The sequence below is a fragment of the Suncus etruscus genome, chromosome 4 (genome assembly GCF_024139225.1).
Source record: "Suncus etruscus isolate mSunEtr1 chromosome 4, mSunEtr1.pri.cur, whole genome shotgun sequence".
In the NCBI taxonomy this organism is placed as follows: Eukaryota; Metazoa; Chordata; class Mammalia; order Eulipotyphla; family Soricidae; genus Suncus; species Suncus etruscus.
In genome coordinates, this window is record NC_064851.1 from 7,202,570 (window position 1) to 7,227,573 (window position 25,004).

Below are 25,004 nucleotides of genomic sequence, written 5' to 3' on the forward strand. Positions count from 1 at the left end.
TGTCCTATGAGTGGCCCTGAAGGAAAGAAAGGTCCTTGTATACAAATGTGCCAAACACTTGGTTTCTGGGTGAAGCATCTCTCCTCCAGGGCCATCCTCTGTGGAGTTGCTCTGTGACTTGTGTCCCATTTGCAAACGCTTCACTTTTTTCCCTAATTTGTGTGACTTTTAACTCAGCCTCTTTCTCGATAGTGTTCAAGAGGGCCATAGGTTTGCTGAGTTCCCTCTCTCCTCCAATCACAAATGCCAGATACCAAAGCCTCGGTCAGCTTGCATTTCTCTTCAGCTCTGAGACTCTGTCTCTGCAGTGTCCTGGGCTTTCTGCCTTGGCTTTGAAAGATCAGTGCTTGCTACTACATTTCCCCCACAGAAAGTTGGCCTTTCTCTTTATTCTCTTAGTCTGCAAGGATATGTGTCAGAATTTATGCTACATGAGAATAAACATTACATCTCAACTTCATTTCTCAAATTTGTTTCTTAAGATTGAGTTTATATGATTGAGTCCATAAAAAGTTTGACTTTGTTTCTTAAGACTGTTTCTTTAGGGACTAATACTTCTATGGGTGGAATACTTGCAGTATAAATGGTTTGGTCCTCAGCACCACAGATGGTCCTCTGAGTCCTTCAAGCAGTGATCTCTGAATGCAGAGCCTAAAAAACAGAGCCTTAAAAAAAAAAGGATCCTATTTCTTTAGCTGCCATTTAACTACTTAACCACAAACTCCCTCAGTAAGGGAATGTGTGTGTTTTAATTTTTTGAGGGCGCAAACATACCTGCCAGAGCTCATGGCCTACTCCTGATTCTGCACTCATGGATAGCGCCTAATGGAGTCAGGGGAACCTACAGGGCGCAAGGGATCGAAACTGGGTCAGCCATGGGCAAGACAAGCACCTTTCTGGCTATATTCTCTCTCTAGGCCTGGGAATGCCTCGTTTGCTGGACAATCTGTTTCTTGCATTAGAAACACAATGGAAAGACGGCAGTATTAATAATAGAGAAGAGGGCCCGAGTAATAGTACAGTGGGCAGGAGGTTTGCCTTGCACGTGTCTGACCCAGGTTCAATCTTCAACACCAGGAGAAATTCCTGAGTGCAAAACCAGGAGTAACCCCTGAGCACAACCCTCCCCCCTCCCTGCTCCAAATGGAGAAGAAAACTCTAAAACAGAGTTGTTTATTCTTTTTGTTTGTTTTGTTTTTGGGTCACACCTGGTGGAGCTCAGTACTTACTCCTGACTCTGTGCTCCGAAATTGCTTCTGGCAGGCTTGGGGGATATATGGGATGCCAGGGATTGAATCCGGATCTGTCCTGAGTCGTCTGCATGCAAGGCAAACACCCTACCACTGTGCTATTGCTCCAGTCCCCAGAGTTGTATATTCTGTGCTCACTTTTTTTCCCCAAAAATATATGGGTCAGCCCCAATGATATGCCAACAATCAGGTAGGTGGGTCGGGACACATCTTAACCCTTACTGGGAAAGAAATATGTATTTTTGAAGAAGAAATTATTAGAAAGCCCCCTGTGATGGGCTTCTGGTGAGTTTGTCCCTTCCACGAGGTTGAAATACAAGACTGTTCTGCTCACAGCGTTGCATTGCATGCTCTCTGCAGGCATCCAGTTTGAATATAGCTGTTTAATCTCTGTGTGTCATCTTACTTTTAACAGAGAGAAGGAGCAAGAAAGGGAAGAACAGTTAATGGAAGACAAGAAAAGGAAGAAAGAGGATAAAAAGAAAAAAGAAGCCACTCAGAAGGTGGGTTTGGGTAGAGCTAGTGCTATGGCTGATCTTTGGGTAGCTGTGTTAAGTACTGAAAAGGGAAGGGAAGAGTCTTGGTACTTCAGCCCTGACCGTATTTCTTCCTGGGTATCAGAATGAAACTTCTTTTTTGTTTGTTTTCTAGCCACGTTAGACATATGAAATGTCATTTCCATTTTCTTTCCGGCATGTGAGTGTGTCTGTGCCGACATATCCTGGGCCTCTCCTGGGCAAGTTGAATACTGCATCCCCCACCCGAAAGGGATCTTTTTTTATTTTTTTTTTTTTGGTTTTTGGGCCACACCTGGCGGTGCTCAGGGGTTACTCCTGGCTCTCTGCTTAGAAATAGCTCCTGGCAGGCACGGGGGACCATACGGGATTCGAACCAACCACCTTTGGTCCTGGATCGGCTGCTTGCAAGGCAAACACCGCTGTGCTATCTCTCCAGGCCCTCCGAAAGGGATCTTTACTGTCCAGTAAGGTATTCTCCACTTTGCCTCCTCTCTTGGTCTCAGAGTGCGGTTTCGTCATCAGTCACATCTTTGTGCCATCAGGAAACCTGCTTCTATAAATGGGTGTTTTCCTCAGCTGGGTGTGTTGGAATTGTCCCAAATGACAATAAAGAATCTAAAAATGTCAGATAACAACCTGGAGACTTTTAAAAGACTTCTGGGTGCACAGTAACTTTCTACGACTTCCTACTTCATTCTACATTGTATCCTGCTGTGCAGATCTGCTGGCTGTGGGACCTTGGCTTAGTGCCTTTCGCCCTCACCCTGAGCCCTGCACGCACTGCTGCATTTGAGGAAAGGGAGAAGGAGCTCGGTGGAGGCTCAGTTCCTTTGGGGCATCCAGCTTATCTCCTCACTTGGTGAAAATTTAGTACTTAGCCTCTTTGGAACGGACATTTAAGAAACTGGGCACATGGAGGCTGAGCCAAAGTTGGTAATAAGATTCCCGGCAGCAACTGTTCTGGGCAGGATACAGCCTGCTTTGTTCTCTGTGTTTTCTCACACTGGAAATAATCGGCATCTAGAAATGACTGTTGAGTTGGGCATCTGTAAACTCTCATGTGGGTTCCTCTCCTGGAAAACTGGTTTAAAGGTGCTGGGGTTTGCTGAAGGGTTAGCCGGGGTCCTTTGGCCAGAGGAGGAAGTTTATATAGCAGGACAGGCACTGTATCTGCATTAAGAACTAACTGACTGGGCCTGGAGAGATAGCACAGCGGAGTTTGCCTTGCAAGCAGCCGATCCAGGACCAAAGGTGGTTGGTTCGAATCCCGGTGTCCCATATGGTCCCCCGTGCCTGCCAGGAGCTATTTCTGAGCAAACAGCCAGGAGTAACCCCTGAGCAACGCTGGGTGTGGGACCCCCCCCCCAAAAAAAAAAAAAACACAAAAGACTAACTGATGGACTAGAGCAGTATTTTTCAACCTTTTTGTGCAAAGGCACACTTTTTTCATGAAAAAAAAATCACGAGGCACTCCACCATTAGAAAATGTTTAAAAAGGGGCCAGAGAGATAGCATGGAGGTAAGACATTTGCCTTTTATGCAGAAGGTCGGTGGTTCGAATCCCGGCATCCCATATGGTCCCCTGAGCCTGCCAGGAGCGATTTCTGAGCATAGAGCCAGGAGCAACCCCTGAGCACTGCCGGGTGTGACCCCCCCCCCCCCAAAAAAAGAAAATGTTTAAAAAATTTAACTTTGTGCCTATATTAACTATAAATAAAGTAATTCTCTTGAATAGGAATCAAATAAACTCAAAGAAGTTATTTTAAAATTATTATTTTATAATTGTTCATATTTCTGTGTACTTACTCAGTGTAAAACCTGGGCCTGTTTAGCTGAACACAAAGCTGATATTCTGGCAGGAATCAAAGAAAGACACACACACAGTTCCTCGTCAACAGCTCTCAGTCTCTGTCTTTAGTTTTTATAGTCTGTAAAATGCGCTTCAGCTCACAACTAGACCAATCATGCCAAAGCCGCATGTTACGGATGAAATTGGAATTTTTCCCACGGCACACCAGACTATATTTCATGGCACACTAGTGTGCTGTGGCACAGTGGTTGAAAAACGATGAACTAGAGTGATAGCACAGTGGGGAGGAGGACATTCGCCATACATGTGGTCGACCCAGTTTTTATCCTCAATATCCCATAAGGTCCCCCGAGTCAGCCAGGAGTAATTTCTTTTTGTTTGTTTGTTTGTTTTTGGTTTTTGGGTCACACCCGGCAGCGCTCAGGGGTTACTCCTGGCTCTACACTCAGAAATTACTCCTGGCAGGCTTGGGGGATCATATGGGATGCCAGGATTCGAACCACCATCCTTCTGCATGCAAGGCAAACACCCTACCTTTGTGATATCTCTCCTGCTCCTGCCAGGAGTAATTTCTGAACACAGAGCCAGGAGTAAACTGAGCACTTCCAGGTGTGGCCCCCCCAACAAAAACAAAGAACAAAAAAGAACTGGCTGAAAAATTGCTGCAGAGGATAATTCACCAGAAATGGAATTTCAGAGTGGTTAATTATGAGCAATAAAAGCTCAGTGATTTTGTTCACACATATTTCAAATTGCACACCGGGATCTAGACCTACTTGTGGCTTTATTAGTTAGATTTTTTTTTTTGGTTGTTGTTTTTTTTGGGTCACACCCGGCGGTGCTCAGGGGTTACTCCTGGCTTTACGCTCAGAAATCGCTCCTGGTAGGCTCGGGGGACTATATGGGATGCCGGGATTTGAACCGATGATCTTCTGCATGAAAGGCACATGCCTTACCTCCATGCTATCTCTCCAGCCCCAAAATATCTTTTACATTCTTTTTGTTTGTTTTTTCGGGCCACACCTGTTTGATGCTCAGGGGTTACTTCTGGCTAAGCGCTCAGAAATAGCCCCTGACTTGGGGGGACCATATGGGATGCCGGGGGATTGAACTCTGGTCCTGATCCTTGGCTAGCGCTGGCAAGGCAGACACCTTACCTCTAGCGCCATCTCGCCGGCCCCTATTAGTTAGTTTTTATTTTCCTGAACCCATCGAGGAATTTCAGAATTTAATTCTGATTTAACAGGTTTAAGGAGAGAGCCCAAAATGTGTACCATGTGGAGGCAGAGAGGTAGTACAGGGTAATGATGCTAGTCTAGCACCTGGCCAACCTGGGTTTGATCCTGGGCACCACATAGGATGCCCCTGTTCATACCCTGCCCCCAAAACCAACTGTTTATCAGGTGGATGTTCTCCAGCCTTATTATAAGGACATAACCTCAACTAGGCAGTATAAAATATGCAGTAATGAGAATGACATAGAAAAGGTGCCGGACACTGGCTCTGCACGTGTCAGACCACAAACCTCTTTGGCATCTCTTCTGGCTCATCCTGTTCTTCATAGTCCACTCCATTTCTTTTTCCTCAGTGCCGGAATTCTCTCTGACTTTTATTCTTATCTGTAATCAGGGCAGTGTCTGGTGCATTTAAGAGTCATTCAAAAAATATTTGCTTAATAAGTGAATGGCCAGTGCTCACTTCAGCAGCACATATACTAAAATTGGAATGATACAGAGAAGATTAGCATGGCCCCTGCACAAGGATGACACGCGAATAAGTGAATGGCCAAGATGAGCAATGGCCAGGCCATTTTTTTTGAAGAATTGACTTTTAAAAAAACAGATTAAAATTAGGGGTCTCAAATTCACAGCCTGCGAGCCATTTGCGGCCCTCCGTACATTTTGTGACCCTGCCCTAGAGGAATCCTTTTTTGTTTTGTTTTGTTTTGTTTTAGTTGTTTGGGTCACACCCCCTAATGTTTAAAGCTTACTACTGACTTTGCATTCAAGGATCACCCTGATTTTGCCTCCTGCGGCCCCCAGGTAAATTGAGTTTGAGACCCCTGGATTAAATTATTTCCACACAGAAATGGAACACGAACTTCCTTCATTGTGTTCCACGCTTGTGACCATTTGCTTTAGCTGGAGTAGTTGCAGTCTAAACTGTGCCTGATTTCCACCCATGTGAAGGTGTCAGGGATCCCACCACATTCATCCACTGGTGCTGCTCAAGGACCAACATTTCTGGTTTTTTTCATTTGTGGGTTGTTTTTTTGATATTTTTTTATTTTTGGTTTTTGGTTTTGGGGCCACACTTGGCAGCACTCAGGGGCTACTCCTGGCTCTGTGCTCAGAAATCGCTCCTGGCAGGCTTGGGGGACCATATGGGATGCTGGGATTCAAACCACCATTTGTCCTGAATCAGCTGCATGCAAGGCAAATGCCCTACTGCTGTGCTAGCACTCTGGCCTGAGGACCGATATTTCTTGTGGGCAAAGCACATACTTGTATCCTTTGACTCTGCTGTCTTTATTATCATATTATCAGATGCATTTAGCATTATTTCCATTGCGGGAATGCATTGATTGGCCCTATAATGGACTTCAGAATGTCATTCCAGGGGCAAGAGAGCTAATAACAAGTTAGGACACTTACTTAGTATATAGTTGGCCTACCTTGTAGTTGGCCAGGGTTTAATCCCTAGCCCCACATATAACGCCTTGAGCACAGCCGGTATGACTCCCTCCCCAAATAAATAAATTAAAAAAAAAAAAAAAAGAAGCAGAATGGCATTTTAAGAAATAGTACCATGTTTAAGGTACCATAGGAAATGGGTACCAGAATATAAACGTGTTTGTACTTGGTTAAGTCGGGTGTTATAGAAAAAGTTATACAGTGGAATTGGGAAACACATTTCCTTTAAGACACTTTAAAAACCCTCTGCTGCCTACCATAAATTCACAGAATCCTGCCTTTTTCTGATTTGTTTTGTTTTGTTTTTGGGTCATACCGGGTGGTGCTCAGGGGTTACTCCTGGCTCTGTGCTCAGAAATCGCCCCTGGCAGGCATGAGGGGACTGTATGGGATGCCGGGATTCGAACCACCATCCTTCTGGATGTAAGGCAAACGCCCTACCTCCACGCTATCTCTCTGGTCCCAGAATTCTGCTTATTTAAATGCAAGGATGTCAGGAGCCAGTGCGGGATGTCATGTGAGTGATGGTTTGGTTCTTTCAGATTCAGTAACGGGCTAAACCGGTAACCCTTTGTGCAGGCAGCACATCAGTGACTGGATGGGTCACCAGGATGCTGGTGCCTTCCTTTCATAAACACAATCCCAGTAACCGAGCAGATGTTCGCTTCTCTCTGAAGATTTTTACTACCAACATCACAGAACCGATAGGAGAAGGGTTTGGAAGATCAGTTGTGGCAATAGGTCACTATCAGTCATGACCTCAGTACTATAATATAATGAATCCCTCTCAAAATTTTGCCATTTCCTTTGTTTTATTTTTGTTTGCTGGTGGGCTTGTTTTTAGTTTTAGTTTTTTTTTGGCCATACCTGCCAGTGCTGCTCAGGGGTTACTCTTGGCTCTGTGCTCAGAAGTCACTCCTGGCAGGCTCAGGTAGTAGGACCTATGGGATGGTACTACTACTCTGGCCACCAAGATGTTTTTTTTGTAGGCAACCTTCTGTGAGTTTGTTTTAGCATTGCAACATGTATAATTAGGTGCACTTCTTGGGTTTCTTTGTAGTAGGAGGAACAGTTTTCTGTGTCATTCCTAACATTCAGTCTTAATTGCCGTATTTGTGCTCTTTTGTATAAATTTTGATAGGCGCAAACATTGAGTATTGGCTTACGTGATCTGATTTAAACCTTTCGACTGCAGGAGTTCCCGTTATTTTATTCAGATAAATACAAAGTTAAGATTTATGCAACCAGGCAGTGCCATGGGGTTGGTTTTTATTTATTTATTTTTTTTAAGTGAAAACTTTCTAATTTTTTGTTCCAATTTTAGTATATGTGCTGCCGAAGCGAGCATGGGTTGGTTTTTATTTTATTTTATTTTATTTTATTTTATTTTATTTTATTTTATTTTATTTTATTTTATTTTATTTTATTTTTAGAACCCCTACCCAGAATTTAGGCCCTGGAACAAAGTTTTCGAACTTTGGATCAAGCGCTGTAGTTCCCATTCCCACAGGAGCATCTTTTTTATCTTGCATTCCTGGGCCACATCCGTCTACTTGTCTCTGGTCATAGTGTCCCCATAGCAAGCAGGGTTCCTGATACACAGACTTGATGTGTGAGTGGAATGTGTTTTGTTTTCAGGCTAATCTCACTGGCTAATGATGGTTGTCCAAGTTCTGACTCCACATGTGGCTCTGGTCTCCCAGTTTCTTTTCCTGCACATTAATTGGGCCCGTGTATCTGACAGCTTGAATGACTTAGCGTTGTTGGATTTAAAATAATCTTCCAATGTGCTAATCTGGAAAGTGACTCTCATTTACATGTATCTGTTTTCTTTTGCAGGTCGCGGAACAAAAAACCAAAGGTAAGGCCTTTTCCTCTTTAGTTATTGGAACCCATGTTTCTAGATGCTGATCCTTGCTGACTCAGCCTCCAGTCTGCGTGATGGACGCAAACAGGTGTTGAGTAGTTAAGACAGGTGTGTGCACCCACTGACAAGTGACAGTGTTTCTACTTGGCTTTAACTATTTTCCCACGGTCCTCCCCACCGCCTAAAAATACAAAGAGTGCTGTTTTGTTTTGAAAGTATACAGGTCATATTCTTTAACTGAATCTTTCAAAAACATTTTAGGAGGTAGAAAAAGGGTGCCATTCCCTAATTTTCAGTTAGGTGCTGCAGAGCTCCTTGGGTCTTGATCTATGGTACTCATGGACTCTGAACTAGAGGGATTGTATCTGGGGTGGGCACTTTACTGAACCAGAGACTGGACTTGGGTTTTGTCGGTTGTTCTTTGTGGTACTGGGTGTCCAATCCAGGGCATCACAAATACCCAGCATATACATATGATTCTATATAGTATATATATGTATATACTGCCACTGAGTATGTCATTTGCTTTTTTTTTTTTTAATAACTTTGGCTGGGGATATGGTTCAGAGCATCAGAGGAAATGCCTCACCAGAACCCCTTGGTGTGTGTTTCAGACCAATGAGCCCTGAGTGTCGCTGGGTATTACCTGACAAACACCTTTTTGTAATGGGATGATATGTGTTGACTATAATCTGCTGTTCCTCAGCCATTCTAAACCCAATGGTGCTTTGTTTTATGTTGGTTTTAATCATGCAGTCCTGTCTGGTGATTTTTGGTCAGTTCCCCTGAAGAACACACTTGGTTCCTGGGTTTGCCTCCATTGGTAAAGTACATATGCTATATTTAGAATATTTGTAATACCCCAAGGTCTGATTCTCAGGTACTACTCTGCCAGGCACAGTTCCACAACGACAATATTGTTGTTGTTGTTGTTGTTGTAGTAGTAGTAGTAGTAGTTAAGAGCACAAAGCTTAATTCCTTAAGGCAGATATTAGTCTCTATTCTTGTTTTCATAAAAAAAAAAAAAAGAGTGATTTTTCGGGGCCCAAAACAATAGTAATGCAGGTATAGCAATTGCCTTGCACACAGCCAACCAAGTTCTATCCCTAGCATTCCATATGGTCCCCTATGAGCCACCACCAGGAATAATTCCTGAGTGCAGAGCCAAGGGTAACCCCTGAGCATTACCGAGTGTGGCCTCAAAACAAACAAACAACGAAAGTGATTCTCAGCAAAAGATAACTTGCTTAAATATAAGCCTCTAGGCGTCTTGCCCGTGCTTTAGTCCTTGCAATTGAATTTTCTAAAGCTCTGTGGGGGATCCCAGTCTGTGTTGAGAACTCTGGCCTTGACTACAGTAAATCACGCATGATTGTGATAGTGGGCTGTTGAGCTAATGATGGTGAGGTCCTGGTGTAACTGGAAGCCCCCCTCATGGTTTTCTTCCATTTCATTGGGTTGCCACTACACACTTATCGCACCATGATGAAAGTGTAATAAAGACATGGCTGGTTTTCTAGGAAATTTGAGTATGAAAAAAATTCTCACATGACTAAATACTACTGTGCTATGAATGTGTTTGTTTTGTTTTGTTTTGTTTTGTTTTGTTTTGTTTTAGGAGGATGGCCCACAGCCATCCCCAAGGCTACACCAGGATTTGTGCTCAGGATTGCTCCCTGTGGCATTGGAGAGCCCTATGGTGCCAGGGAACCAGCCAATGTCTCCTGTATGCCAAGCTTGTGCTCTTTGAGTACATTAAGAAAGGCCATGCTCTGGCCCTGACTCAGGGACACAGCCTCACATGCAGGCGAACCCTGCACCCCCTGCCTACCCTGACCCCCTAAGGAAGAGCATTGCCAAAGGAGAAAGTAGTATGGGACTCAGTGGTGATTATAAAATACACCGACATGGGGCCCGAGTGATAGCACAGCAGTAGGGTGTTGCCTTGCATGCAGCCGACCCAGGACCAACTCAAGTTTAATCCCTGGTATCCAATATGGTCCCCCAAACCTGCCAGGAATGATTTCTGAGTGCAGAGCCAGGAGTAACCCCTGAGCACCGCTGGTTGTAGCCCAAAAACAAAGACAAAACAAAACAGAAAAAAACCAAGAGAGACTAGTACTAGTTGTCATTACTGTAGTTAGCTAAGATAAGTTCTTTTTTCATGCTTTCAGTCAGTTTTCTAGCCCAGAAGTAAGAAGTAGCTTGTGTGTTGGAAGTGTCCTGTAAGCTACTTGTTTGAAATGTCAACTCTCCTTTTTTCTATGGAAACAGTTGTTGATAGACTCACCATCCATATTTTCAGCACGAAAATACTGTCTAGGAAAGTATTTGGACACCTCAGTATTTATATTGGTTGGGTGTTTTGATGATTTAGGAGGGCAGCAGAAGAAAGAATTGGCATTTCCCTGGCACGTCCAGGCTGTGTGGCTCCCAGTACATGGTGGTTGGGTTCCTGGCCCTGGCCACAGTGCTCAGGACTTCAGCATCCAGGTGCCAGTAGTTGGGCTGTAAAAACAGGCTGCTGTGTGTGCTAAGTGATGTTTCTTTTGGAAAAGCCAAAGAGCTTTAGGCATTCTTTCTCAGACTTCTCACTCTCTCTTTTCCTTCTTTTTTTGACGAGGCCAGCAGTGATACTGTGTCTGGATTTCAGAAAAACACTCCTTCCTCTCCCACCAAAGACTTAAAAAGAAAAAAACCTTCTTTTAGACTTATTACTGAATTTTCCTTCCTATTCAGGTTTTTCTTATACTTAACAAAAAATGGAACACAAAACCTCACAGTTTCCATACTTCTTCCCCTATTAAAATAATCATAAGTTGGACTGGAGAGAAATAGCACAGCTGGTAGGGCATTTGGTCTTGCATGTGGCTGACCTATGTTCAATCCCTGGCACCCCATATGGTCCCTGAGCCTGCCAGGACTGGTTTTTCTTTTTTGTTGTTTTGTTTTTGCCAGGAGTGATTTCTGAGTGCAGAGCCAGGAATAACCCCTGAGCGCAATTGGATGTGGCCCAAAAACCAAAAAAGAAAAAAATTTTAAGTGGAACTGACAGTCTTTTTTGGGTCTTGTAAGGATGTAATTGTCAGAAGCAGAGTGAAATGATGAACTCTGGGATGTGTTTGCCTTTTGGGGGGTGGAGAGAAGAGGGAAGGGAAGGGAAGGAAAAAGGAAAGGAAAGGGGAAGAGAGGGAGGGAAGAAGGAAGGAAAAATGGAAGGAAAAATCCTGGTCACTCTTACTTTGGTTTTGGCTTCTAGCTGCATCTTTGTTACCAAGAGTTTCTTGAGCACTCTGATTGTCATTCCTCTTCTCTCTGTTCCGCTGATGTCTATGGGTCCGCTTCTCCCCCTACAAGTGGTACCTTCCCCAAGCACCATTTATTCTTTCTTTCTTACTACTGTAATTTTTATTTTGTTGCTTACTTTTTGTAGATTTTGGGCTCAGGAGCTATTCCATGCTCAGTGCTTGGGACACCAGGCAGTGTCAGGGATGGTACCTGACTGACTCACCAGTGTGCAGGGCATGTGCTCCAACCATTAAGCTCTCTCTGGCACAGGATAGGCTTCCTTAAATTCTTCATTCGCACCTTTCCTCAACAGATCCTACAGTGTTCATGCCATTTCTCTGTACAGAGGACTGAAGTCATGTGTCTGTTTTGGTGAAAAGTAGGTTCATTACAGAGTCTTCCATTTGCCTTACAAAGTTCCCTCAAAGCTGAAAATACGGGGCCCCGCAGCACCAGGATTGGAAATAGAGCTGTGGGCCAGAGCCGGCTGCCTTTTAGCCGCACGGATGACACCCAGTGCTTAAGGGAGCAGAGCTAATAGCCATCTTTGTTGGGTGTTCAATTTAGAGCGAAAATGGTTTGTGGGCTTGGCGTAATTAGGCCTTCAATAGAGGAGTAATAGCCTTCAATAGAGATGAGGGATGAGGTTAGAGTTAGAATGATTGTTAGTAATGGAGAACGTGGAGGATAGTGCTCAGCCTTGTTAAAAAAGATGAAAATAACAGTGACTAAAAGGTAACTTAAATGCCTGATTTAGAATAGCTAGCAAGACGACAATGCCGAGTTCACGCTGTTGGAGTGTCTGGAAGGCTCTGCCCTGTCTTAGTGGAAAAGAAGGGGTCATGCAGACCAGGCAGCAGCTCGGCCACAGGATTTGTGGCGCCCCCTCTGGAACATTTAAAAGGGTCTAGAAATGGTACAGGGAGGGCTTTGAACCAGGGGGTGTCCCCCACACATCAGGGGCTCTGGTATCTGTCACAGAAACAGGTGTTTTGTGTGGTGACACTTCCCTTTGATTCCAGAAGACTCTGTGATGAGTCAAGGCCCCAGCGAACAGCTTCTAGCTGGGTCCAAGCGAAAGCATAAAAAACTGAACTTCTGATGTTTCCAAGAGAGTAATCACAACCTTCGCTCCACCTGGAGATAGATAGACCAGGCCATCACCTGTCTGGAGCCCCTTCCCGAGGTCGTTTGTATGATGGTCGGGCAGGGACAACCTCAGCAACCTCAGATCTGCTCTGTTCATTTATGCTGTGGAATTCTTTTTTTTTTGTTTTGTTTTGTTTTGTTTTTTGGGCCACACCTGTTTGACACTGAGGGTTTACTCCTGGCTATGCGCTCAGAAATCGCTCCTGACTTGGGGGACCATATGGGACGCTGGGGGATCAAACCATGGTCTATCCTAGGTTAGCACGTGCAAGGCAAACCCTACCGCTTGTGCCACCACTCCGGCCCGCTGTTATATTCTTGTTCCGAGGTGGGGCAGGTTCCAGTGGGAAGGGAATGAATGAATGAAGGTGAGGTTTTCGGAGAGACGTGTCCCAGGTAGCACAGAATGAGACCCGAGCTGGGTTTGGATAGTTGTAGTGGAGCAGGCGGAAGAAAGTGGAGAGTTTGACAAATTTTATTGGGGACGAAAGATGTTCCAGGCACTTGCCAAGTTTCTCATCGAGCCGTTAGATGCATGGAGAGTCCATTTCTTTTTTTCTTTTTTGGTTTTTGGGCCATACCCGGCGGCTCAGGGGTTACTCCTGGCTGTCTGCTCAGAAATAGTTCCTGGCAGGCACAGGGACCATATGGGACACCGGGATTCGAACCCACCTTTGGTCCTGGATCAGCTGCTTGCAAGGCAAACGCCGCTGTACTATCTCTCCGGGCCCAGAGAGTCCATTTCTTGGCCCCAAATGAAATAGGGAGCTGGGGAATAAGTTTGAGGAGAAGAGAAGAGCATAGAGATGTTTGTGTTTTTCTGAGAGTGATTTGGGAAATACTCGTGCATGAGGTGATACCTACAGCCAATGCAAGAAAGAATTTGTGGGCTAGAGAGACAATACAGGTATAAGGCATTTGCCTTGAATTTGTCCCAGTTGTGGCTTGATCACCAGCACCATGTATGGTCCCCTGACTGTAGCTAGATGTGACCCCATCACCAACACCAAAAATGTTCAAGTAGTGTAAATGAGTAAACTTAAGACCTTTACTTAAAGTCTTTTTTTTTTTTTGGTTTTTGGGCCACACCTGGCGGTGCTCAGGGGTTACTCCTGGCTGTCTGCTCAGAAATAGCTCCTGGCAGGCACGGGGGACCATGTGGGACACTGGGATTCGAACCAACCACCTTAGGTCCTGGATCGGCTGCTTGCAAGGCAAATACTGCTGTGCTATCTCTCCAGGCCCAAGTCTTTTATATTTTAGGTACCATGTTTACAATCCCGTGAAAGATAAGATTTCTTGCATAGCACATTCCAGAGTGTCCACCTCTTTCCCATTTTCTAGTGTCTCCCCGCCTCAGACTCCCCCGTGGAACTCTGCTTCTGTGTCTTTGGGTATTTGTGATTCCCGCACTGTGTCCTTATACAAGAGAGATCACTTAATTTCTCCCTCTCCATCAACTAATTTCACGCGGCACAATGCTCTCCAGCTCTATCCACGGAGCAGCTAGTTGCAGGATTTTCTTTTCTTCTGCCCAGGGGAATTCCATTTGTGGATGGACCACAGTTTCTTTATCCCATGTCTCTCGTGGCACCTAGTGACCTCTGTATCAAAAAGAAACATGAATGGAGGGCTGTGAGGAAGGCAGGGAAGAAAATGCTGCTCTGCCAGGAGTGATTTCTGAAGAGCACAGTCAGTGGTAGCTAAATCCCTCCACTTGCCCACTAATAATAACATTAGTAGTTGTTGTTGTTGTTGTTGTTGTTGTTGTTGTTGTTGTTGTATAATTGATGATGATGATGTGAGGATTCCAGTCTTGGGGTGACTCCGTTTCTACCCCTTCACCTTCACCAACAGCTTACTCATTCTCATCATAGTTGAAAGGAGGGCCTGCCATGTGCTCTTGAATTCTCTGTGCCCAGGTAAGAAAGTGAACGAGGTCCAGCAACCGTCCAGCAGGGAGGGCATTTGCCTTGCATGTCACAATCCCTTGTGGCCCCTCCCCTTGAGCACTGTTAGGTGAAGGGTCCCCCTCCAAAAGTCATTCTATTACCATGATTATTTCTTCATTTATTCCTTCTTTGTCCACTGGCTGTTCCAGCCAAGCGAGGGTGCCAGATTCTGTCAGTGACCATTGGTCAAACGTCTTTACCCTGGGGGTTGCCTGGCCCGCAGTCCTCAGTGAGAGGCCCAATACTTCCTCGAGATTTGCTTTTCAGAACCCCAGAAGGGCTTACCTCTGGCAACTTCTTTTTTTCCTCTGTTATTCATATCAGTCGGCTGTGCCCTGTGCATGGGCCCCAATGGCTTGGGTCCTCTGAATTTGATGATGTGTCTCTCTCCTTATAAAGGAGCCATGAGTCACCTGCTGGCTCAGCACTGTCCCAGCAGTCAGCAAAATCTTGCCTCTGGGGCCTGGCTTGGAAGAGAGGGGTGGAGTTGGCCTCAGAGTCCACTGGGATCTGGGATCTGGCTGTAAGGTGGTTCTGTGATCCTGGCGGCTTTCTTGGAGATTATCTGTGGTCTAGTTTTGTGAAGCTGGGTGGAGATACAGATTCTGAAGTCTCCAAGTGTTGAGAGGAGAGGACAGACCTTAGCTTCAGGGTTGGCCCTTCACGAACCCACATTACTCTTTGCCTTTTTTTTTTTTTTTTGGTTTGGTTTTTGGGTCACACCCAGCGGCACTCAGGTTACTCCTGGCTCTGAATTCAGAAATCGCTCCTGGCAGGCACAGGGGGCCATATGGATGCTGGAACCACTGTCTATTCTAGGTTGGCTGCATGCAAGGCATATGCCTTACCGCTATACTGTCTCTCCAGCCTTTCTTTGCCCTTTTTTTTTGGTTTTTGGGTCACACCTGGCAATGATCAGGAGTTAGTACTCCTGGCTCTATGCTCCGAAATCGCTCCTGGCAGACTCAGGGGACCACATGGGATGCCAGAATTCTTTTTTTTTTTTTGGTTTTTGGGCCACACCCAGTGGTGCTCAGGGGTTACTCCTGGCTGTCTGCTCAGAAATAGCTCCTGGCAGACACGGGGGGTGGGGGGGTGGGGGGGCCATATGGGACACCGGGATTCGAACCAACCACCTTTGGTCCTGGATTGGCTGCTTGCAAGGCAAACACCACTGTGCTATCTCTCCGGGCCTGGATGCCAGGATTCTAGCCACGACCTTCTGCATGAAAGGCAAACGCCTTACCTCCATGCTATCTCTCCGGCCCCCTTTCTTTGGCCTTTTTTTGTTTTGTTTTGTTTTGTTTTTGGTTTTTGGGTCACTCTCGGCAGAGCTCAGGGACTACTCCTGGCTCTACGCTCAGAAATTGCTCCCGGCAGGCTCGGGGGACCATATGGGATGCTGGGATTCGAACCACCATCCTTCTGCATGCAAGGCAAATGCCTTACCTCCATGCTGTCTCTCCGCCCCTTTTTTGCCATTTTTTTTTCTTTTTTTGTTTTTTCAGGCCACACCCGTTTGATGCTCAGGGGTTACTCCTGGCTAAGCCTCAGAAATTGCCCCTGGCTTGGGGGGACCATATGGGACACCAGGGGATTGAACCGAGGTCCTTCCTTGGCTAGCGCTTGCAAGGCAGACACCTTACCTCTAGCACCACCTCGCTGGCCCCTTCTTTGCCATTTTTAAAGCAAGGTACAACAGTAATGATTATTATTTTTGTTTTTGTTTTTGTTTTTTCTTTTGGCCACACCGGTAATGCTCAGGGATTACTCCTGGCTATGTGCTCAGAAGTCGCTCCTGGTTTGGGGGACCATATGGGATGCCGGGGGATCGAACTTCGGTCCATCCTAGGCTAGCGCTAGAAAGGCAGACACCTTACCTCTAGCACCACCGCACCGGCCCCAACAGTAATGATTTAAAGTGAATCAGGAAAATATCTAATTTGGTGGGGGCATGTTTTCCTTCTCCCTCCCTCCCTCCCTCCCTCCCTCCCTCCCTCCCTCCCTCCCTCCCTCCCTCCCTCCTTCCCTCCTTCCCTCCTTCCCTCCCTCCCTCCCTCCCTCCTCCCTCCCTCCCTCCCTCCCTCCAGCACCACCGCACCGGCCCCGACAGTAATGATTTAAAGTGAATCAGGAAAATATCTAATTTGGTGGGGGCATGTTTTCCTTCTCCCTCCCTCCCTCCCTCCCTCCCTCCCTCCCTCCCTCCCTCCCTCCCTCCCCCCCTTCCTTCCTTCCTTCCTTCCTTCCTTCCTTCCTTCCTTCCTTCCTTCCTTCCTTCCTTCCTTCCTTCCTTCCTTCCTTCCTTCCTTCCTTCCTTCCTTCCTTCCTTCCTTCCTACTTTCCCTTTGTTTGGGGGCCACTTCCAGAGTTTAGGACTTAACTCCTGTTCTAAACCCAGGTCAGCCATGTGCAAGGCAGGTACCCTACTTGCTGTCTGATTTCTCTGACTTTAATTTTGATTTATAAGTAATGAGTTGTGGGGGACAGGGAGTCACTTTAAAAAGAAGTTTTGGACACACATTTAAGCACAAAATTCTGCTAATCATACACTAGACCATGCAAGATTATGTCTGAGTTCCAGGAACTATGAACCCCAAACCAGGTTAAATTTTTGTTTATTTTGTTTTTTGTTTTTGGGCCACACCAGTGGCACTCGGGTTTCTCCTGGCTCTGCGCTCAGAAATCGATCGTGGCAGGCTCACGGGACCATATGGGATGCCGGGAATCCAACTCAGGTCCATCCCAGGTCAGGCACGTGCTAGGCAAATGCCCTACCACTGTGTTACCACTCCGTCCTAATTTTATGATTCTTTTGGCTTGAGATTACTGGTGGTTGTTTCTTCTTCACCAGAAAGGTGGCACAAAGGTGAAGCCACTGTCGGGGCTGAAGGGAGCTGGTAAGACGCAGTGACTCCCACACAGAGGGTGTGGACTCTGGGCATGGATTGGACCCTTGGCGACCTGGACCAGAGCCAAGGGGAGTTTTGTAGTGTTTAGGTCTTTAGGAATGTGGGTGATGCCAGGCTGTGTACGTGGAACCTGGGTCTGAACCCGGGTTTTGCCAGGATGACCAGAATTGGGTGAAGAGCGGGGAAGGGCCTCTTCTGATGGCCCCCTTCCTCTTCATTCAGGGAATGTGACTCCGAGGGATCATGGTGTTGGCATTGTTGTCACCATCAGCTCCTCCTGCACCTTATTTCTCATGATGTGAGGCAACGAGGAAGGGCGTGGCCATCCCAGTAGGGTGGCAGATTAACAGTCGTAGCAAAACGAGTCTCCGATTCGGCTTTCTTTCAAATTACCTTCAGAGAGGCAGGAGAAATAGCAAAGCATGGAGGGTGTTTGCCTTGCACACGGCCTACCTGGGTTCCATCTCTGGCATTCCTTATGGTCCCCAAGCACCTCCAGGAGTGATTCCTGAGCACAGAGCCAAGAGTAACTCCTTAGTTCTGCTGGGTGTGGCTCAAAAACCCGGAAATAAAAGAAAAAAAGATCTTCATAGGAGCTAGAGACATAACACAGTGGGCAAGGCACTTTAATCACTCATGGCCAACCCAGGTTTGATCCCTGGCATCTCATATCGTCTCCTAAACACCACCAGGAGCGGTCCCCTGATCATTACTTAGTGACCCAAAAACTATAGAAATGCGTCAATAAAATGGCATTTCAGGAAAAAAAAATGCATTTAAAGGCTATTTCCCAATCTCTCTCTCTCCCTCTTTCAGTGCCCGAAGTGACGAAACCAAGTCTAAGCCAACCAGCGGCCGCCAGCCCGATTGGCAGCTCTCCATCGCCACCAATCAATGGTGGCAACAATGCCAAAAGGGTGGCAGTGCCGAACGGACAACCGCCAAGCGCCGCCCGCTACATGCCTCGGGAGGTGCCGCCGCGATTCCGTTGCCAGCAGGACCACAAAGTGTTACTGAAACGTGGGCAGCCTCCTCCGCCATCTTGCATGCTCCTCGGTGGCGGGGCAGGGCCTCCTCTCCCCACAGCACCTGGTGCGCCGGGCACAGGGGCACTGCTGCCTGGCGAGGGCGGGGCCGCACCAGGTGAGACACCTGTCAGGTGCCCAGCGCATGGGCTTGCTCTGTCACCTCTTTTTCGGGGTTCCACCTCCTTTTGGCAGGCCAGAGCGTCATGAAATGGGGCCTCTGTAGGCCCAACTGCCCTTGCCAGGGTGCTGGGCAAGTGAGGCAGTGAGCTGGCTGGTTGTGTATCCTTTGATTCTAGAGTATGCAGAACATAAAGCATCTGGGGCCAGAGTGATGGTGCAAGTGGTAAGGCATTTGCCTTTCACGCACTAGCCTAGGACAGACCGTATTTTGTTCCCCCAGGGTCCCATATGGTCCCCTAAGCCAGGAGCGATTTCTGAGCGCATAGCCAGGAATAACCCCTGAGCGTCACTGGGTATAGCCCCAAAGAAGCGAGAGGAAAAAAAAAATATATAAAGATCTTAGACTGGGGGGCTGGAGCGACAGCACAGTAGGGAGGGTGTTTGCCTTGCATGTGGCTGGCCCCATTCAATCTTTGGCATCCCATAGAGTCCCCAGAGCTTGCCAGGAGTGATCCGAGTGTTGCTGGGTGTAGATTCCCTCCCCCCAAAATGGCTCTTCTTGGGAATAATAATGGCAAACCAATGTCCTGGAGAGGTTGTGGCCTTAGACTTAACAAGTAAAAGGAATGGCTGGAGAAAGCAGAGATTAATGGACATGCCCTTTGTGTAGCAACCCTCGGCTCAGTCCTCACCACCAGGCATGGTTGGGTACATCCCTGGAGAACCATGAGCACTGCTGGGTGACAATGGTACCATTGGGCCTGGGCAACTCCACCTGGAGGCCACTTACATTGAGCCACCAGCCCACCTGACCGGGAATCACGGAGAGGGAACAGGGTTTCTGGAAAACAGCCAGGACAGTCAACTGGCTCTAGTTGACTCAGAACCATGAGTTTATGGGGAACTTCCTTAAGCCAGGAGCGTGTGTTACTAGCTGGGGGTTCATGGCTGTGACTGACCAGACAATCTCTTCCCTAGAGTCAACTCTTGGAGGTGCTGCTGCTTCAAATTATGCAAATTCCACTTGGGGACCGGGAGCCTCCTCCAACAGTGGCGCCTCCCCCAACCCAATTCACAATTGGGAGAAGGTGATTGTAGACGGGTCTGACATGGAAGCGTGGCCTTGCATTGCCAGCAAAGACACCGAGTCTTCTTCCGAAAACACCACCGAGAACAACAGTGCCTCAAACCCTGGTTCGGAGAAGAGCACTCTGCCAGGGAGCACCACTAGTAACAAAGGAAAAGGAAGCCAGAGCCAGGCGGCAGGTTCCGGGAACGAATGTAATCTTGGGGTCTGGAAATCCGACCCCAAGGCTAAATTGGTTCAATCTTCCAACTCGACAACAGAGAACAACAATGGACTAGGAAATTGGAGGAACGTGAGTGGTCAGGATAGAATTGGACCTGGTTCTGGCTTCAGCAACTTTAACCCAAATAGCAACCCATCTGCCTGGCCAGCGCTGGTCCAAGAAGGAAATTCTCGGAAGGGGGCGCTGGAGACGGATCCTAGCAATTCCAGCAGCCAGGTCGGCACTGGCCCGGCGTCCAGGGAACAACAGGCAAAGATGGAAAATGCGGGTGTTAATTTTGTCTCTGGCCGAGAACAGGCTCAAATCCATAACACTGAAGGACCAAAAAATGGAAACACTAACTCCTTGAACTTAAGTTCACCAAACCCTCTGGAGAATAAGGGACTGCCCTTTGGTGTGGGCTTGGGGAACGGCTCCAGGAGCACCGATACCCCTTCACAAAGCACTGGAGATCGGAAGGCTGGGAGTGTTGGATCTTGGGGTGCAGCTAGGGGCCCTTCTGGAACTGACACAACCTCTGGACAAAGCAATTCTGGAAACAATGGGAACAATGGAAAGGAGAGAGAGGACTCCTGGAAGGCAGCGTCTGTTCAGAAGTTAAGTGGGTCAAAAAACGATTCTTGGGACAGTACTAACAGGTCTACGGGTGGGTCCTGGAACTTTGGCCCCCAGGACTCGAGTGACAGCAAGTGGGGTGAAGGGAACAAAATGACATCCGGGGTCTCTCAGGGAGAATGGAAACAGCTGACTGGGTCTGACGAGTTGAAAATCGGAGAATGGAGTGGCCCAAACCAACCAAATTCTAGCACTGGAGCATGGGACAATCAGAAGGGCCACCCGCTCCCAGAAAACCAAGGCAACGCCCAGGCTCCCTGTTGGGGAAGATCATCCAGCTCCACAGGAAGTGAGGTTGGAGGTCAGAGCACTGGAAGCAACCACAAAGCAGGAAGTAGCGACAGTCACAGTTCCAGCCGCCGCTCCTACAGGCCCACCCACCCCGATTGCCAGGCTGTCTTGCAGACTCTCTTGAGCCGGACTGATTTGGACCCCAGGGTGCTGTCCAACACTGGCTGGGGCCAAACTCAAATCAAGCAGGAGACAGTGTGGGATATCGAAGAGGTGCCAAGGCCTGAGGGGAAGTCGGACACCGGAACGGAGGGGTGGGAGAGCGCTGCCACACAGACCAAGAACTCAGGGGGCTGGGGCGACACACCTAGCCAAAGCAATCAGATGAAGTCTGGATGGGGCGAGCTCTCGGCCTCTACAGAGTGGAAGGACCCCAAGAACACGGGGGGTTGGAGCGACTATAAGAACAACAACTCCTCCAACTGGGGGGGAGGACGGCCAGAGGAGAAGGCCTCTTCTTCGTCCTGGAATGAGAATCCCAGCAAGGATCAGGGCTGGGTAGGGGGCCGCCAGCCCAGCCAAGGGTGGACTTCCGGGAAGAACGGCTGGGGGGAGGAAGCAGATCCAGCCAAGAACAGTAACTGGGACAGCTCAGCCAACAAACCTGTATCTGGGTGGGGTGAGGGAGGCCAGAGTGAGATCGGGACTTGGGGTAACGGGGGCAATGCCAGCTTGACTTCCAAAAGCGGGTGGGAAGATTGCAAGAGATCGCCGGCCTGGACAGAGACTGGCCGACAGCCCAATTCCTGGAATAAACAGCACCAACAGCCGCCACCGCCACCACCACAGCAGCAGCCACCACCGCCGCAACCAGAGGCTTCTGGGTCCTGGGGGGGCCCGCCCCCACCCCCGCCAGGCAACGGGCGGCCTTCTAATTCCAACTGGAGTAGTGGACCGCAGCCAGTCCCCTCGAAGGATGAGGAGCCCAGTGGCTGGGAAGAGCCATCCCCTCAGTCGATCAGCCGCAAGATGGACATTGATGACGGCACCTCCGCGTGGGGCGACCCCAACAGTTACAACTACAAGAATGTGAACCTATGGGACAAGAACTCCCAAGGGGGCCCAGCACCTCGAGAACCAAATCTGCCCACTCCGATGACCAGCAAATCAGCATCAGGTAAGCACAGGGTTCTTTTCTGATCTGGTTTTTATGAAGAAAAGAACTCCTAGCTAAGACAGTTTTTGTTAGCTAAGACAGTTTTTGTTGTTATTGTTTTGGGGGGTTTTTGGGGGGAGGATTGGGTTGTGCTGCATCTACTCCATTTTCTTTGTTCTGAGAATCTTTTCTATGTGAGCCCTCCTGTTGTCTAACAGAAGTTCTTTTTTTATCAAAGGATAGTGAGAGCAGATGGTGGTAGTACATTTTCATGTTTGTTCTTGGCAGGCGTTTCAAAAAGAGGGCGACCCGGTGTTCGTCTCCCTAAATTACTTTTTGGTGATTGTATTGGTCTGCAGAATCCAAAAGATTTCTATCTTCCTGAGTAAACTGCACTCTAGATTTAAAAATAAATTGGAATAGTAGCTGAGAGCCTGATCTCCATTCTGGCTCTTCCCCACAGACACAACCTCTGTTTTTCTCCAAACCGCCCCCTTCTCAGAGGGACGCAAATCGGCCACGTTGTCCTGGTAGAGGGTGTGAGGATGTGGCAGCACACTGGAATCTAGGGATTCCCCACATCACTTGTAATGCTCACCTCTCAATGTTAACTGAATTCAGTTATGGCCTCTTAAAAACAATTCCCTTCATTAGGGCTTCCTCCTCCATATGAAAAAGAACAAGGAAGGTAACATAGATTGCTTTTGCATTCACTAGAAGAAAATATATCCACCTAGTTAAAATGGCAAGTGTAGAGAAAACCAAAAGGCAATAAATGGAAACGGTCTTAACTGGAGCAATAGTACGACAGGTAAAGGTACTTGCCTTGCATGTGGCCCACCTGGGTTCGATCCCCAGCACCCCATACCATCACCCCATCACCACCAGAAGGAAACCCCTAAGTGTCGCCGGATGTACTTCTTCATCCCCCAAACAAAGCTATATAGGATTTCCTTAAATTTTTTATTCAGAAAATCTGTTCATGCTGGTAGCAAAATATATCTAGCCTTTAGCAGCTTTACACATTGGACTGGGGCGTTAGCTTAAAGGGCTGGAGCGTGTGTTTGCATGTGAGATGTTGGGGCTCTCTACCTGGCGCCATATTCCCCCCTATTCCCCAGCAATGCCCCCCCCCCAAAACAAAACAATCCAAAGAGAGTTTTGCACAGAAGGGACAGATAACTCCTTTTTGCAGTTCATTTTCTGGCTGATTGCCACTAAGCAGCCCAGTCCCCCTTTTGATATTTATTGATATTTATCTTATTTCAAATGTCTTCCCACATACATTGCTGTATATGCATTACACCTACTTTTGCCAGTGTTATTTATTCCTAGCTTAGTTTCTGATCAGTGGAGTCCCTGACAATTCTTTTTTTTAAATACCACTGTCAGCTGCCCTCCATGAAGACGCCAACCACACGTAGGCCTGCCTCTTTCCCTTGCCTGCACCCCTCCCATCTTTTCTGATTTTTCCACTGAGTCAATGGCTCTTAGAGACACATTTCCTTTCCTTACAGTCTGGAGCAAAAGCACACCACCTGCTCCAGATAATGGCACTTCAGCTTGGGGCGAGCCAAACGAAAGCAGTCCCGGGTGGGGCGAGCTGGAGGACCCGGGCGCGGCGACCACAGGCTGGGGGCCTGCGCCCTCCAACGTTCCAAATGCCATGAAACCTAGTAAGTAATCAAATCAGCGTTACCTTTTTTCCCCCTTCACACCCAGTGGTGCTGGCGCATCCCTCCAGGGATCCATCCAGCCTTCCCTCCCACATGCAAGAGCATGCCCTTCAGCCCTTTGAGTTCCCTTCCAGGCCCAGTGTTTTGAGGGATTTTCTGATAAAACGGGGGTCACATTTCAGTGAGGGTTCTGTCGTGTTTTAACTTGTTTCCTCGAGATACAGGCCATTAAAACTGAAACCAGTGGTGCTGGCTTGGCATAGGTTAAGATGGTAACAGTGAAGCTTGGAGTTGACTTTGTTTTACATGAAGTGTTACTGTCTGGCTCGGAGTAGAATTTTGATTTTTGTTTCTTTTTTCCCCCACATTATATCATGCATTTTTATTCTCCTGTTAATGCGATTTTAACAAGATTTTCCTGGCTTCAAATATGGAGCATTATCCTTGCTGTCCAGTGACTTCACCTTCCCCCTCCTTCGCCATTGTCTCTCCTCACATCCACCCACATTGGAACATTGAACGTCTCTTATAAAGCCGACAAAGATCTCTTCACTTGGATATTTTAAACAAAGCACGTCACACTTACTCATAATCCCTGAAATATAAGCTATATTTGATCCAGCTGGCATTGGGTAGTCCCAGTAATTGCAGAATTGGGTACATTGATGCTATGGAATGTTTCACAGGCTGAGCCTCAATTGAAAATTCAATTTTCAATGTTTAGTTTAACTCACTGGTTTGTCGTTTTCTTGAAAATTATCCCAATCTTCTCTACCTTGCTGCAGACTTAAAGAAATTTTGACTTTAGGGAGGGTATTGTGGGCCTACTGAGTGCTTAGAATTCGAACAAGAATTAAAAAAAAACAACTCACTGTTGAGCCTACTGCATTCTATTTAGGAACTCTTAGAATGCCTTGGGAAGGGCTGTGCATGAAGCTGACGGGATATTAGGAACAAATTCTCCTGCTTCCGTACCCTGATTGCCTTTGATAAAAACCCAACTCTCTTCCACTTCATAGAAACAGCTTTCTAAAGACTTTGTTTTCCTCACAATTTCCACTGTAAAATCAATTATATCATCATGGGGAAATAGTTTGTGCACTTGAAACTGATCCAAAATGCTGTTGAGAGACATTGCCCAGACCCTTGGCACAAGGAGGTACTTCACCAGTACTTGGAGGATTTTCACGTTTCCCAGCAACAGGAAGAATGACCTTTCTCCCATCACCAATCCCTCGCTCTTCTCCAGCCTCTCAGGATCTCCTGTGCTCGTCAGGGTCGCCTGGAGAGTTCTCGCCCTTTCTCTGGATAATTCGAGTGGATGATGCAGGGGAGGGATTTGGTCATCGCAGCCTGCATGGATGCTGCTGGTTAACCTGTTCCACCGACTCTTAAATGCAGTGCTGAGGGCCCTTTGATGCTAACTAAC

The 25,004-nt window shown here is 47.3% G+C and overlaps 1 protein-coding gene and 1 pseudogene across 1 annotated transcript in view; both read left to right on the forward strand.

Moving 5' to 3' along the window:
* Window positions 1-25,004, forward strand: part of TNRC6B (trinucleotide repeat containing adaptor 6B) — a 166,434-nt gene that overhangs the window by 92,165 nt on the left and 49,265 nt on the right. The window contains exons 3-7 of the mRNA XM_049771535.1: window positions 1,666-1,753; window positions 8,111-8,132; window positions 18,256-18,582; window positions 19,566-21,920; window positions 23,417-23,575. Of these exons, the coding sequence (XP_049627492.1) occupies window positions 1,666-1,753; window positions 8,111-8,132; window positions 18,256-18,582; window positions 19,566-21,920; window positions 23,417-23,575 (2,951 nt within the window). The remainder of the gene's footprint in view (window positions 1-1,665; window positions 1,754-8,110; window positions 8,133-18,255; window positions 18,583-19,565; window positions 21,921-23,416; window positions 23,576-25,004) is intronic.
* On the forward strand, window positions 5,269-5,394 carry LOC126007374 (uncharacterized; annotated as a pseudogene).